The 15,403-nt window shown below is 40.7% G+C and overlaps 1 protein-coding gene across 1 annotated transcript; it reads right to left on the reverse strand.

The window, feature by feature from the left end:
- Positions 1–1,950: 1,950 nt before the first annotated feature.
- On the reverse strand, positions 1,951–14,777 carry LOC115053860 (RING finger protein 145). The gene is made up of 12 exons (XM_029518708.1): positions 14,616–14,777; positions 11,824–12,075; positions 9,901–10,009; positions 9,218–9,309; positions 8,734–8,969; positions 8,387–8,562; positions 7,963–8,103; positions 7,670–7,852; positions 7,217–7,364; positions 6,926–7,048; positions 6,585–6,818; positions 1,951–6,449 (listed from the first exon to the last, which is right to left on the reverse strand). The coding sequence occupies exons 2-12, from the start codon at positions 12,005–12,007 to the stop codon at positions 5,787–5,789; spliced, it is 2,289 nt and encodes a 762-aa protein (XP_029374568.1). The 5' UTR covers positions 12,008–12,075; positions 14,616–14,777; the 3' UTR covers positions 1,951–5,786.
- Between the last annotated feature and the right edge of the window lie 626 nt (positions 14,778–15,403).

Raw genomic sequence — 15,403 nt, forward strand, 5'->3', positions numbered from 1 at the left:
GGGAAAAAATGCTTCTATGTAAACGTGATAAACTCTTGGTGCGCTGAAATGGAGCAGAAAGTTTCATTATGTGTCCCCTGGAGTCCGGAGACAGAGTCTGTCTCAGGGGGACATGGGGAAGGTGGACATGTCTCTGCTGTGGGCCTTCACTCTTTTAGTTACAACAAACAGGATCATTATATTAAAAACATCCCATTTGCATTTAAATGTTTATAAAACAAGCGGAAAAGTTAATGCATTCGAATTAATGTTATTATTTTTTATTTCTCCACCCTTTTTGTTTTAATCCTACAGCAAAACTAATTTCTGTCACATTAACCAAATGAACTGCTGGTCTCTGCCGCACAATGAGGAGATGAGGTGGAAAACAATAGTGTGGCTTAAATATAGTCTGTTAGGCCCATTAGACTATAGCAGCCGCAGACACTTGCTGAATCTGATCTGAAACCTCAGCCTGCACATTTAGATCTAAATTTTATTTAGAGCGGCTGCTTCTGCTCCAATATAAAAGCCGTATTTCACCGTCTCAACATGTCCCTGCTCCCCATTGTCTTCCGTAGGCTCGGTTATTGCAGGCTGCAGCGCCGCAAGACACACAAACTAAAGTGACAATAACAATAATTAGCTCAAAATAACAATGAACATAATTGAGGATAATTGCTACCAGATTTCACTGCTTTGTCTCAGCCCCCAGCACCATCTGTTATTTGAAACTATTTATCACAGAGCCGAGAGGGTCTCCAAACAAAAAGCAAATATTAACAGATAGATCCGTGACTTGCCCCCCCTTGCTGTGTTTTTTTTTTTTTTTTTTTTTTTTTTTAAATACAGCGACAACGTATTGATCCATCGAAGTGCAAAAGGTCAACAACTTTTGTATTATTCAGCTGGCTGTGCAAATGACTGGCAGGGCGAACTGGCGCAGTTCCAGCCTTTAATTCCCAGAGGTTATTGAAAAACGCTCTTGACCTTGATTATGGAGAATAAGAGTCTTTTATGCTCCAGTTTCCTGCTTATGGAGGAAAGAGAGACAGTCGCGGATCAGCTCCTATAGGATTTAACCGAGTCCACAGCTGAGGGAAGAATGGGCCGACATGTGAACGGAGGAGTTTGGTGTTTGAATCGATCGGAGGGGGTTTGAAGTGTGTTTGTCCAAAAGCATTGAAGAAAACATCAATCTGTGCATCTTATCTCAAATTAAAGTCTCAGACTTATTAGTAATTTAGTTGAAGATAAACGAAGTTCTTCAAATCTTAATGACTTTTTTTTTTAAATATCAAAATTTTGCAGTTTTGAAAATACAAAAATTGTCCAATCGATCCGCCAAAACTGCGCCGATTTTTTTTTCTTATGCAAATTAAAACTTAAGTTTTCTATAATTTGGTGGCTACGACCATTCAACTGCAAAGCTCTGAAGTGTTACAAAGTGACAAAATGCAACAACTTTCAAGTTCAATTCAGCCATTTAAACCAAATGAACGTTAAAATGACAGTTGAAGAAAAAAAAAACGAAGAAATAATAATTAATTAAAGGAACTGATTAGGGTGAAAGATGAAGGGGCTCTTTGAAGAAAGAGGAACAAAATGTCAGATTAAAGAGACACAACATCATTTTGGAGGACAAACCCACCACCACTCTCTGGTGCCTTCGTGCAGCTGTGGGACGGACTCGGTCCCCGGTGTGTTTGTCTCCTCTGTGGCCCTTCTTCTCCTGGATCGGCTCCCACCGTCTTAAAAACAACACAACAGCGCCATCAAGTGTCTGACCGGTGCAACGTCAACTAAACGGCCACACACACCTGATCCACCACCAATCTATCAGAGCTGACTGTAATCACATTAATCACAAGTCAAAAGGTAAACACAGGTCACGCTACTAATCTACTTCTGCCTGCACGTTCACTGCATATGCTGTAAATCTAAGAAGCTCGGTCACATGAATGCAGGGGCTAGAGTGGATGGTTCATTTTATTTCCGACATTCAACTTTTGTAAAAAAACAAAACAAAAACAAAAACAAGGCAATGCCAGGCATAGAATCCCGAACCAACCATGGAGCAGTTTAACAGAGTACGACTGGACTCAGTCAGGTTTTGCAGAGCATGGTCCTGTATCTGTGTGGAAAAACTGACAATAACATAGCAGAAACTCAATTCTGTATGGAGTGTCAGTATGAGCAGGCTTATTTTGAGGTAAATCTCAACACATCTGTGAGTCAGAGGCGACTGTATTGGACCGCAGCAAAAAACCTTGTCTTTTCCAAAATGCATCAGACAATAAATGTGAAGTCAGAGAGCTTCGTGGCAGCTGTGTAGTCCATTTCTGTATTTGCTTAGATGTCCACTACAACATAATCATGGTTTTGCAAAGCACTATGGTAAACTGAGTCTCAGGAACATCTTGATTTCAGGGACTTAACTTATGCTGAGCATGTAAACCCATCTCTCTCCTGGCTGGTCAAAGGTCATTGGAAATTAATCTATTTCTCTGGCGGTATTAATATTTCAGGATAACACGCACTGGTATACTGGCACATTGCTTTGTTTTAGTAATATTCTATCTGGGAGTCAATCAGAAAGATACTTTAAGTCACATGAACAGTGCAAGGATTGATGGGAAATGTTTCATTTTACAATTTTAACACATACTAAAGCTCTGGACAGAGTGCAGGGGGAGGAATGGAAAAGTGATGCAGCTCAGTGAGGAACTGATGCATTTGTTTGGCACTTCAGCTCAGACAAATAACCTCAGTCACTAATGCATTTTACATGTGGTCAGGCCAACAGCTGAAACCTCAGAGATGCGCTGGAATGCAAATGATTGCATTTCAAGATTCTAAATAAAATACTGAATGCCAATAAGGTTAGATGATATAAGCAAACATTAGATACTGAGTTTATATCACCAGAAAACCTTTGATGGTGAACCGCCCCGCTCTGCATTTAAAAATGTCACGGTTCAGAGCCTGGAGAGAGACTGCAACAACTGCATATCGCCATCATGGAGTATAAACTGAGCAAATACACATGAAACCAACAGCTGACAGGCTTCTCTGACAGTTATTCATCACTTATTGCTGCAATATAAATCCACATACAGTTGCCAACGACCATTATCAGCATCTGTAGCGATTCAACTTGTAACCTGCAGGTGATGCCTCTGCAGGATGCAATTGAAATGCTCAACCATAAAGACTAAATGTTTATGAAGCAGTTCAAATCTTTGAATCAATTTGAAGTGCTTGGTATTAAATCAGAGTCCGAGGAATAGAGTTAACAATAACAATGAGAAGTCGTTCAAGAATACAGTAAGTCCTTATGTTCACCCTTCAGGAGAACATGTGCAAAATTCTTCAAACTCTACATTTCATTTCTTAAAAAATAAAATAAAATAAAATAAAATAAAATAAACACAAATAATTAAACTGCATTGGCCAGGTTTGATCCTACATTGATCATGTATTCATGCCCAGTCCTGTAGCCAATGCTTCCCAATGCCAAGAATAAAGTCAATCATAGTAATAAGACCTTTAGTAATAGTGGTATTAAGTAATACTGTTGAGGGTTATCTATTGCATCTCCTGTCCGTCTGCGTCATGCTGATCCCACTCCTCACAGTAGAGGGCACTAGAGTGATCACACCAGCTTGAGGACGCGTCATACAGACTGGAGGAGTAGCAACACTGGCTGGTCTCAAAGATCTGGGCTTAGTTTCCCCAAAGCCTCTTCACCAGGAGTTTGTCTTTGTTCACAGGCAAGTAAAGAAACAAAGAACACTGAACTGCTGGGAAGCTTTGGGAAACCTTGAGCCTTGATCTTGATCTTGTTTATATATCAACACTCCTCTGGGTTAATATAGATGCCACACAGAGCAACACTTATATACATTACACACAAACAGATTGGGCTGTTTCCTTGTACCACAAACACATCAGAGGGTATTTGGTTGCTGACAGCCACAGAACAGCTTTGGAGCATTGCTAGTATAAATGACATTAGTGCAAATGCAACAAAAGAAAGAGAAAGACGTGGCAGAAAAACATTGGTAGCAAGGTTAGAGCACACTGGGGACAAACAAAGAAATGCTATGGTATCAGTGGCAACGTGCAGCTCCACATATATGCGTGCATCAGGACTCAGCATTCTCATGTTTTCAATCACTCTGACTTTTTAACAAACACATACATACGCACTTCTTTCAATCCTGTCACATTTGCTGAGCACAGGAGTTGAGTGATTGTGTCTGTATGTGCATGTACATACTAGCATGTATTGGGGGGGGGGGTGAGCGTGGAAAGCTTTCAAACGGCTGAATTTGCTGGTTGTAACATTTCGTGGCGTGAAGTGACTGAGCAGCAGGGTCATGATGGTTTTAGAAAACACAGCAGGGTGCTTGATTATGATTGGATGGAGCAAAGCGATTGGATCCTGCCATGAAAGAGTCAGTTTGCCTTGGGGCGGACTGTTTCAGAAGGAGGATGAGCGTGGATAAGTACCAGAAATGAGGTGAAGCTAATGACAACAAAGTTTGGGCTCCTTGCCGGCTCTGTGGGCAAAATTACACTCCACAATGCTGCCGGTTCAAATACAAACTGTGCTCTCTGTTACAGTTTATCTACCACCTCTGTCTTTCTCTCCCCCATTTTCAGTCCATCTGCACTGTATGCTGTCCAATAGAGCAGTAATGTAAAAATTACCTTAAAAATAACATCTCTTTAACAATAATACAAAAGTTTGGCGATGAGTACAACTGTTTTTGCTGGGACCAGCCAAACAAGTTAGATTCAAATATTGAAGCAGTATAATAGAGAAGGATTGACACATGAAATTAATTAGTTCCTCCATGTGAACCCATTGATTTGTTCACACTGTTCAACACTTGACTAGACGCCACCATGTGTCCTCTGCTTAGCACCAGGCTTCAGATCATGTGATGGCCTCAAGAATTAACATTCAGTCTGTTAATGCTTAGTATTCATTATTACACATAACTTCTGTCATCCAACAGTGAAACCCAAAAATATTTATCAAAACCGATGAAGTAATTTGGAGACTATGAAACATTAAGACTTAGTCACTGTTTAAAATGCAACCATCACGTCTCGATAGTCTAGCAAGGCTCTCAAAACCTAATTCCTCATGAGCTCATAGCACATAGAGGACTACAGCAAAAACCCAAACATTATGAAATGTATAGCCATGAGAGTGACTGCAAAAACAAAGGCAAGGCGCGGGAGCAAACATCTCATGAAAAGTTTGGGTTTGAAATAAAGACAATAGCATAATTTTTTTAACAGAACCGCCAATGTGGGTATTAAATCAGTCCTGGATTAAAATCAAGGAAAAAGATAAAATGACTGACGTTATACTTCAGGATCATTCAGGATTTCACATTTCATGGAGATGTAGACCTCCCAGTTACATTTGAGATGAGATCACTGCTTTCGTCATTTGCATTGAGTTTGAATGCCCCCCTCCCTCCAAAAAAAAAAAGGATGCCTACCATAATGAAATCATTGCTGGCATGAGGTAAACTCTGATTTACATTTACTGTTTCAAGATAGTTGTCTAAAATGGCAACGCCTTGTGAAGTTGGGGTTATCTGTAATTTCTCTTAATTCAAGCTGATGAATATTTGTTTCGAGAGCATTCTGGATTTTGCTCAAAATTGAAAGAAAAGGTTTTGGTGTGGAATTAATGACATGATGGGGTGGCCAATTTCTAGAGTACAGGCAGATTGAGTGTTTGCACATGCAGGCATGTATGTTCTGTGTCATCAAGGAGGGGTTCAGAGGCTGTTTGGAAGAGGTGACTGTTCCTCAGACGGGTAAGTAGGCTGGTCAGGCTGTGATGATAGAACGTAGGATGACTCCTGGCTGTCCACTGGGCAGGATGGGTCAGGCTCCAGTTCACCATGGGTAATCTCTGCCTGGGTCTGTTGCTGTGAAGGTGAGGGGTGAGAGATGCCTGCGAGAGAGGTCTGTGAGAGAGTTGAAGGAGATGGGGGTATGTCCAACGTATCAGACAAAAATGAGGACGACGTAGAGGGATGATCTGTGGCCGACTGGTTCTGTAGCGAATCAATCAGAAATGGGGAAGAAGAAGGAGTCTTCACGTGGTCTTGGGAAGCTGTGAGGACCCCAGTAGAAGAGGAAGAAGTTTCTCCAGCTGGAGTGTCAGGTCCTTTTTCTTGCTCCTGCTCTTGTGTTCCCTCCATCTTTCTATCATCTGGAAGAGCTTCATCTCTCTGCTTCCTGGCTGTGGCTTCTTCCTGCCCTGCGGGACTCTGATTAGCTGCAGGGGCATCTTGGTTGGGAACACTAGCAGCTGTCGATTGGCTCTTGAGTTGCGAGTGGCAAAGAGGACATGTCTCCTGGACATAAAGCCATTTCTTCAGACAGCCAGCATGGAAGAAATGACTGCATGGAGTAATCACAGCTGTGTTCATGTCCTGGAGGGAATTAGCACAAAAACACATGTTTCGTTCATTTCAAGACCTTTTCGGTCAATGATAACATGCATCAAATACAATTTTACACAAGCCTAACTTTAATGTGAACCATGCAATTAGTTCCTCAGCTCATACCTGGTAGCAGATGGCACAGATGTCATTGTACTGCTCCAGCTGTGTGTTGCTAGCTGTGGGGAGGCTTTTGATCTTGTTTACAGCATCTCTCCTGAGCAGGAAGCTCTGCCAGCCCAGCTGGGCTCTGAGCCAGACATTATAGTAAGAGTGGACCAGTATGATGGTGCTTCCCATCACACTCCACTCCCCGAATACTGTCTCTGACACACCATAGCACACCACACACACGGCAACCTGAAAGGGGGGAGTCAGTGATAGTTAAGTAAGAGACACTTATCCTTCGTCTCATGTGGTCATCTTACTTGCACTTACTTTTAAATACTGTTTTTGTGAACACTTACCAGGAATTCCAGCAATCGATAGGTCCCATTGACACAGTAGATGACTTCATCCATATTTTCCACTGGGGCCTTACGAAACTCCTCCACCATGAAGAGAACATAGATCAGCAGAGTGCCAAGAACCTGGGCAAGACAGTGGAAAAGCGGTTTGATGTAATTCCATTCAATAATGATTAAATGTTAAATGTTGAAATTACCGTAATAATACTCTCAAATAATAATATTGAAAACAAAGAACTGTATTTCGGTCATTTAAATGTGCGTATGTGTTGCTATGTGCTTGTTTGTTACCTGCAAGGAGGTCAGGATTGATGAGGAGATGATGATGAGAAGCCAGAAGTCCATGTGGAAGAACTGACAGATCATATAGGCCATGTAGGCTGGAAAGATCAGCAGGAACAGACACAGGGACACTGCTCGGAAATGCTTCCACAAACTCCTAAATAATGGAAAGGGAAGAAAATAAAAGCAAAGACACACTTGAAGTCAGGATTCATTTGTTATTTTGCAAAATATTTCATTTGTGCTCCTTTCACATATATCACATTATATAAGATTACTTGAAACTCACTCAACAGGACTTTGGCATTACTTTAATTTTGTTTTTTAACATTTTAACAGCACATATTCATTTGTTTTATATGGCTCTTTGAAAATCTGAAATATATAAAAGGGGAAGAAAAATGCACGTAAAAATAAACGTGAGTTTAGAATCATTAAAGACTCAATGTTTGTTTATCTTACTTGTCTCGGGATGCTCCGAGAGCCAGGACTATCGGGTCTGCTATCTCCAACATGGACTGTAGGATGGAAGCAACAACAATGAAGAGGATGATTGAGAGGAGGAAGGCTCTGTGGATGACCTGCAGTTCAATGAGGCCAGTCTGGACAGCAAGGATCAGCAGTGTGATGCCTTCTGTCATCCCCCTGCATAGACAAACAAGCCCCAGATACTTTTAAAAGTGAAAATACTTAAACGGACACTTTATACACACCAATAGAGAGAGAAGTGCAGAAAAACACACACATTGACTGACCTGTGCATGGTATTGTCATTCATAAAGGCTCTGTAGCCTTGCAGGTAAAATTTGCAGAGTGTGAGCACCCCCAGAGCAATGAAGGAGACAGTAAATACCAGACCCAGAAGGGAGTACGGCGTACTACAGCATTCTGCAATACTGAGGAAAGGAATGGGGAAAGAGCATGTGAGAGAAAGAAAGTGAAGGTGACGCTTATAGAGAACTTTGTTAAACCGAAAAACCAAAAATAATTAATCAAGGTTGTGTGGCGTTTCTGTTGGATGCTGAGATAATTACATTATGCCATCAGTAGGCTACACCATTATTTGCTCAAGGTAAATTAAAAAAAAAATATTGGCATAGTGGTTTGGCTGCTGTAAAAGCCTGTGATACACAATCTGTCACGTCCCTCACAGTCTAATTTGGGGTTTTATACTTTTACCTGGTGAGAAAGAGGAAAAGGAGCCTCTCCCTTGAGGTAGGCTGGTCCCTGGTGCTGAAGTAAGAGTAGATTTGCAGAGCAAACAGCAGCAGCCAGAAACACATGAAGAGGACAGGAAGGACCAGCTGGTTCCATAGAGACATACCCAAAGCCAGGAGTCCGTACACTTCAACCACCTGGGGGACAGAGATAGATATAGACAGAGATAAAAAGACAAGAGATGGAGGTAATTGGGACAAAGGAAACGCAGCATAAATAGTCACGATAAAGACATCTCTCGAGACTACTATAGCTGAAGCCATGCAATAAAACCTGAAAAAGCTTGCAACACATTAATAGTTTATTACCTGAGCCAGCTCCCTGTAGGCTGTCTTCGCCAGGTTATATGGTACCAGTAAGTTAGAAGCCAGGAAGTAAATGACCTCCAACCCAGTGAAGATCATGGAGAACTTATTGATGAAGACAATGGTCTCCAATGGAACCAGACACAGTCTGGCAACCAAAGGGAGAAGGTGAGCAGAAAAAAGCCAAATCCTCTTGGTTTGCATCACGCAGGAACACAGCGTACACACTACCAATTGACCTAAAAGAGGATTCATAGAAATGTACAAAAAAGCCGTCATATACATGAATGCACACACAGTTTTGGAACTACTGACAAACAATTTTTGTGCAAGAGACTCACACGAAAATGCAATATGACAAAAATATGACAATTGCAAATCATTTGTCATATTTTTCTAAACTTCAGATCAATGTGCATGATGCATTGGTCTCTCATCATGCATATTGTGCAAGTGTGTCTTCATGTATTGGTCTGTAATGTTATACCTATGAGTGCAGTGGTGAATCTGTTCATAGAGAGAGGTTCCAAGTAAACAGGTCCTTCATAGCCAGACTCAAGTTCACTGCGGACATAGTCCCTGACAAAGACAAGTCAAAAACTCAATTTATATATTGACTTTGGCAAAGATATAGTGCATTATACAGTCAGTGCTAACTAAAGGTTATGGTGACCTTGTAAAACATAATGAAAAATGATTAAGGACTTAGTTATGTTCATGATATAAAAATCACACATTTTCAACTATTCTGGTAATGAGTTTGATAGAGATCGAATGCCCTCCTGTCCACACAATCAATTATCATAACAATGCCTCTTTAAAGTTTATTGACATTTACAAGTGCGTTAATATTATCGTTTATGACACACACAAAAAATATTCTTGTTGAGAAATGCAGGTATCCTGCACCACAGTGAGCTTTCTACTGTACTGTACTCATTCAAACAATGACATGACACAGTAGAGGACAGACAAGAGAGGGGAAAGTTGGAGAGGCCAAAAAGCACTGCTCCAAGCTGGGCTGGGTCCGAAACACGTTCTGCATTATTGGATGAAATCATCTGCTAATATTCCATGATTGGAGCAAAAGCAACAATTCAATTTTCATACTTATCAGCCAAAATAAGGCAGCCTCTGACATACATGTCTCCAAAGGCTATGTGTGCTTACCTTGAGACTTGGTGACCAGCAAACAGCAGCAGGGCTGTAAGGACGTACAGGTACAGTTTAACCAGGTGCTGACGAGGCAGAGTCAGGAGCACTAAGCTCAGGATGTAACCTGTAAGACACACAGTCGCACAAAAGAAAATGTGCATTAAGAATGAAAATATACATCTTGTGAAAGCATTGATAATGGCTCTTGTGTTTAATCCTTTCAAATTCAAAAGTCATATAGTAAGTGTGCACGTGTGACAGATGTCTTTTACATAGCTGCAGAGAGCTATTTTTGATAGTCAATCAAACAAACTGGTGCCAATAGGCTTACAGTAAAAATATTCTACTACCTGAAACTATGTCCAAAAGCCTCCTCAGTGCATAGTAACACCTACTTATGCTGCCTCTCTCTTTTTCAGTATATCCACCCACAGCACACATCAGCACATACCAAGCCCATTGGCTCATTAAGCAACAGCAGCCAAGCCTAACACTGCACAAGCACATAGACATGTAAAAACACACAGAATATTCACAAAGAAATCTTGATACTATCACAGTGTTCTCTGAACAACACTGTTAACACCAGACTTTGTTTTGTCAACTTCACTTTCACATCAAACTGACAGTCAGTGCTTCTGTGTCACTGGATGTGCACCAGTGGCTCCCTGTGGTAGACAGTCCTTGTATTAAGTTTCCATTATCTTCTTTTGGCAATCCGTCTCAAGGATTTATTGCAAGTAGTGCATTCTAGGATCATAGTCTTGTTCAAAAACAGACTGCTGTATTTTAGTTAATGAACAAGACCTTCTGAAATGGTTTGTCATGACTTGGGTTACATGATTGATGAACAGTTGGGACAGACATATTCTCAAATTCAGAGTAAAGTGAAAATGACCAAAAACAAAGCTGTTAATAAACCAGCTAGTAGAGTTCATCCCTTACCGACATTCATCACAGAGACTTTTGCGTGCTTGTCTGTCAGACTGTCAGCAGGATATGTGAACCAGTTACGGATTTTGGCAAAAATTGATTGATAGCGGGCTTGGATGACACCCAAAACGACAATTTACAGCAAGTAACGCTACAAAATGAGGATTAATATGTGTCAGTATCGACGCTAGCCCAATAGACAGCTGCATTTTCGACATAAGGAAAAACTGTGATTGGTTAAAAGATGTGTATTTTAGCTACACTGTAAAGCCATTTTGGAGTAAGCAGGCGGACAATCAGTTAGTATGGGAATGTGGAAAGCCAATGAAAGCCTTGTTGGTGTCTTCCTTCTATTTATCTGGGAGTGACAGCACAATTCTCACTGACAAAGGCAGGTGAAAAAAAACTGAAGTGTAACGGAAACTCAAGAAAAGTAAAGTAACAGTTGAGAGCTTGTAAAAGAACCACACAGCTGGAGCAGAGAGCACTGGTTTGAAGCTGCATCAATTTTATATATACCAGAGTTAAATCAACAAAGTGGTCAAACTACTCTTGTTGTCATGCTAAACAGTCTCTCCTGAATATCCTGATACTAGCATGCACCAACTCGTGGCTTACAGACTACTACCACTTGTGACTATTTTGAGTGACCAGCCTGGGTTCAGGGAGCTGACATTCTTATTGTAAGAAAGAAATTGTGAAAATATAATCAAGATAAGTAAAACAATAATTGTTGACGCTTGCCTTACAGAAGCCTACAGAAGATAACCCTGTCAAACACAACATCTATAGCAGGTCATCACACCTTGAATGACAACGCTGTACAAACGGCTACAGCTCTTTATTATAGACATTATGTTATCAGATGTAGAAAATGCTATGAAGTAAAGACATAGAAAGCATTAGTATAGTGTGTTTGTTCTGTGCTAATCCTAAGTGATAATACAGGGGGGCTGTATTTGTATTGAAACAGCCTGTGTTTGTGTGTGGCAAAGCAACACTAACCTACGTAGTGCAGGTAAAGCGCAAGGTATTTGTACTGAAACAGGGGATTGTTGGAGAGGCTGGAACGCTGGATCTTCTGGAAGAAGGAGCTGACATCCCAGCGGTAAAGGACATCCAGCAGCATGATGCTGGGAACACGCAAACCCACATTGAGCACCGCCTCAACACGGTCCTTAACTGCCATGGCCTCAGGTGAACTTCTGATTGGCAGGCAGAACTGGCCACTAAGACGGGATGTTTACAGTGGGTGCACTGCAGTGAAAAAGAGACATCACAGAAGCAATTTAATGCAGTTCTCTATCAAGGGACATCACACAGCAAAGACACACAAAGGAAGTTTATAGGGAAGGAGGTGAGCCAAAGAAAAAAAGAATAATAAATTATTACATATGATGCATTATTACAGGCTGAAGACATCCTTCTTCATATAATGAACCTATGTAGTCAGTATCTGTGTAGTCTGAAAATTGAGAAACAACCACAGTTGCACTGTGTCACCTGGTTTGGAAACTAAAACTAATACTCCTCTATTAACAAAACAACAGCAGGCAATACTTTTAAAACAGAGTTAGAAGAACCTAAAGCTTTAAAAGAATTTATATCAGCATAAAACTAGTTTTGGCAAACACTAGTCATAGAGGAACAGGAGATACTTACAATTTTACTGTGAACAGTAAATTTGATTATAGAGGCAATATAACCCATGACAGTTAACCTTGAGGTTAATATGTACTAAGCTGTGTATTTGAATAAACTCTGCATTTTCTCACTTAAACCACAGTCACATACAACTTTATATTAAAAATTGAATACTGCTCATTTTGGACTTAGTTCTACAAGTTGGTGCTGAAACCTAAGCTGATGAAATGAATACTTGTAACAATTTTGGACAGTACATGTTTTGTGTGTACAGGGAGATGAGCTTAACTGTTAAGTTAACAACACTAAATACAAGTGCAACTCGTTTGTTTGCAGCTTGTTCCCTTTTGCTCATAGTACTTCTCTGCTGCTTAGAAAGGAATGTAGGAAACATGATCCTGGGAAAACATCAAGTCTGGAAGAGGATGCAACTGCTGCACAGTTGTTCCAGTGACAGACAAAAAGACCTGTGTGATTAAATAGAAAACGGTTTCACCCACTACTATGATCTGCATAGTAAAATATAACAGGCAATGATAATTCAAAAGATGATTATATGGAAATTAATCCAGGCAATTCTGTTTGCTTTCACACACTAACCAGCTGCACATAACTTAACATAAACACTGAAAAGGCAACACTACAATTACTGTGACTCATTTTGTAGAGCGTGAGCAGTTAGTCACACAAATGCACAAAATCTAGACATCAAGCTCACTGGCTTACAGTATTGCTCAGCTGCAATGAGATGTATACCTTTGTAAAGGTCATGATGTCATAAATACTGTTACCTACCAGTGTTAAAAAAAAAAAAAAATTGCTACTTCTTGCTACTGTGTTGGAGTACACAATAGCTTGGATATGGTTCATCTTTACACAATAAGAGCTATGTAATATTTCCTCTTCACTCATGATTACTAATACAGAACCACAATTATCTGATGAATGTGGGAAAAAAAACACCTATAAATCAGTCACTATTAACCAAGTGCTGCCATTCTTAACTTGCAACAGAGCTGGAGAAACAAAAAGTTACATTTCAGGAAGCAAGACATTGTCATCTGAATACCAAAAGTGTTCAACTGCAAAGCAACTCAGCTCTTGTCATCTTTGAGGAAACTCTTAATTTACAACCCTGCCGTTACAACATTTGATCTGAGAAGCACAATAAAATTATATTTCTCAGTCAGGATGGGGTTTCCCAGGCAAACAATTATAAAGATAAAGTTTGATCGTTTAATCTCAAGCTTTTCCTGCGGCAACAAGTCACCTACACATTTCTCATACACGCCACTTCTTTAAAAGTCACCAAGAGTGTTATTCCCATCAGTGGATGCCCCTGTACACCGGGACGGGATCTTGTTAACTTACATAACCGTGAATTCATCACGACTATCACTGGCCAGAGTGAGATCACTTCGCAGAATCTGAGCCATCGGGGCTTATATAACGCAGTCTGTCTACCACTGTATTTTTATCTGTCCTAATCCGGCAGACTCACTCTATGGTGAAATTGCATTTTGTCCAAACGGATGCTTTGATGAATTTACTCGTTTAAGTAAAAAAAAAAAAAAAAACAGGCGCTGTGAACATTGCTGTTGAGTGAATGCGGCATCAGTTGTGGTACGCCATGAACTCCAGTAACCCCGCCGTCTCGACGGAAGAAAATGATCACCGAGCTTTGCCACAAAACGCCGCACCGCTGTGCTAACCCGGGCCGGTCTGTAAATTAGTACAGGCAAAACCAACTAACGGCTTCGGTTTCTCCGGTCCAGTTAAAAAAAAAAATCCATCTGAAAGAGCGTGCAGAGATGAAGAGCTGCATCGAGCAGGCAGCAGGCACAGCGCCAACAATTCAAGCTAACCTCGTCAGCTAGCATCGCTGCCACTTAGCTACTGTCAACAAGCGAGCTCACATCAAAACGGGAGAGGAAAGACACCTAAAAGGTTATCTCAGCCCCGATTATGGTACTTTACACTCGTCCACAATGGTTCCCATAACACTAAAAGCAGACACCGCAACCATAGCGTTGGGAATTAGCACAAATTGTTCCCCTGCTAGCTAGGAAGTCCAACTGTATGCTGGCTAACGAGCGGACTATGGCGCCCGGCCAAGACTTACAGTGGGGGAAAAAAAAAAGAGAAGAACTTACATTTGAGGGATGATGTCTGAAATATGTACAACAGTTTCGGTGTGCTTTTCGGGTCGAATATCGACCATCTTAACTCGGCACCGCCCGAGTTAACGGTCCTGACGATGGAAGCGCCTCACGCTGAAATGATGCGGCCCATCCGCTCAGCTCACCTCGCAGCCATTATCCCCAAGTACCGAGAAGGATACACTGAGCATGCGCAGTACAGTCTGTCCCATTCGGATTGTGACTCTTTCGGCCGTAATTTTGTTTTACAAGCGATGGAAAGTTATGATACTCTGATCAACTGTTGACAGAGGTGAACTATATTATATTAAATTATATACAGCATATAATATAATTTACTATAATAATATTATTACGTTAGTCCCAATTTTTGCTATTAAATCAATGAATCGTTTGTTATACCACTAATAATAATTATTAATATTATTATTATCATTATAATCAGGAGGTACTGCTGCAAACCATGATCTCCTCGGATTAGAAAATTCTTTATTATTCAACTGTTTCTTGAATTGTATCTTACTCAACAAAAAAATCCCTTCAATCACTTAGCACCGTTTGGCTAATATTGAATGCTCTATCCCTGGTTTTTCTGTTCAACCCACAGTCACTGCTACAAATTTCAAAGTTCACACACTATATTGCACTTTCTCCTGTGGTGAGCAAATTCCTCCGTCCTCATACAACGTGACTATCAAAGCGTACCATCCAACTTCCCCGTTCGCTCAAATGTCAAGTGAGACCGGAACATACTGAGGAAAACTACAAGTGAGGCTAAAAAC

Source organism: Echeneis naucrates, chromosome 14 (genome assembly GCF_900963305.1).
Source record: "Echeneis naucrates chromosome 14, fEcheNa1.1, whole genome shotgun sequence".
Classification (NCBI taxonomy): Eukaryota; Metazoa; Chordata; class Actinopteri; order Carangiformes; family Echeneidae; genus Echeneis; species Echeneis naucrates.

Coding starts and splice junctions, on each gene's coding strand:
- LOC115053860 (XM_029518708.1), bottom strand. CDS start 12,007: ATGGCAGTTAAGGACCGTGTTGAGGCGGTGCTCAATGTGGGTTTGCGT. Junction 7,853..7,962: donor AATGACAATACCATGCACAG/GTCAGTCAATGT, acceptor TTGTCTATGCAG/GGGGATGACAGAAGGCATCA. Junction 6,819..6,925: donor ATCGATTGCTGGAATTCCTG/GTAAGTGTTCAC, acceptor CCCCCCTTTCAG/GTTGCCGTGTGTGTGGTGTG.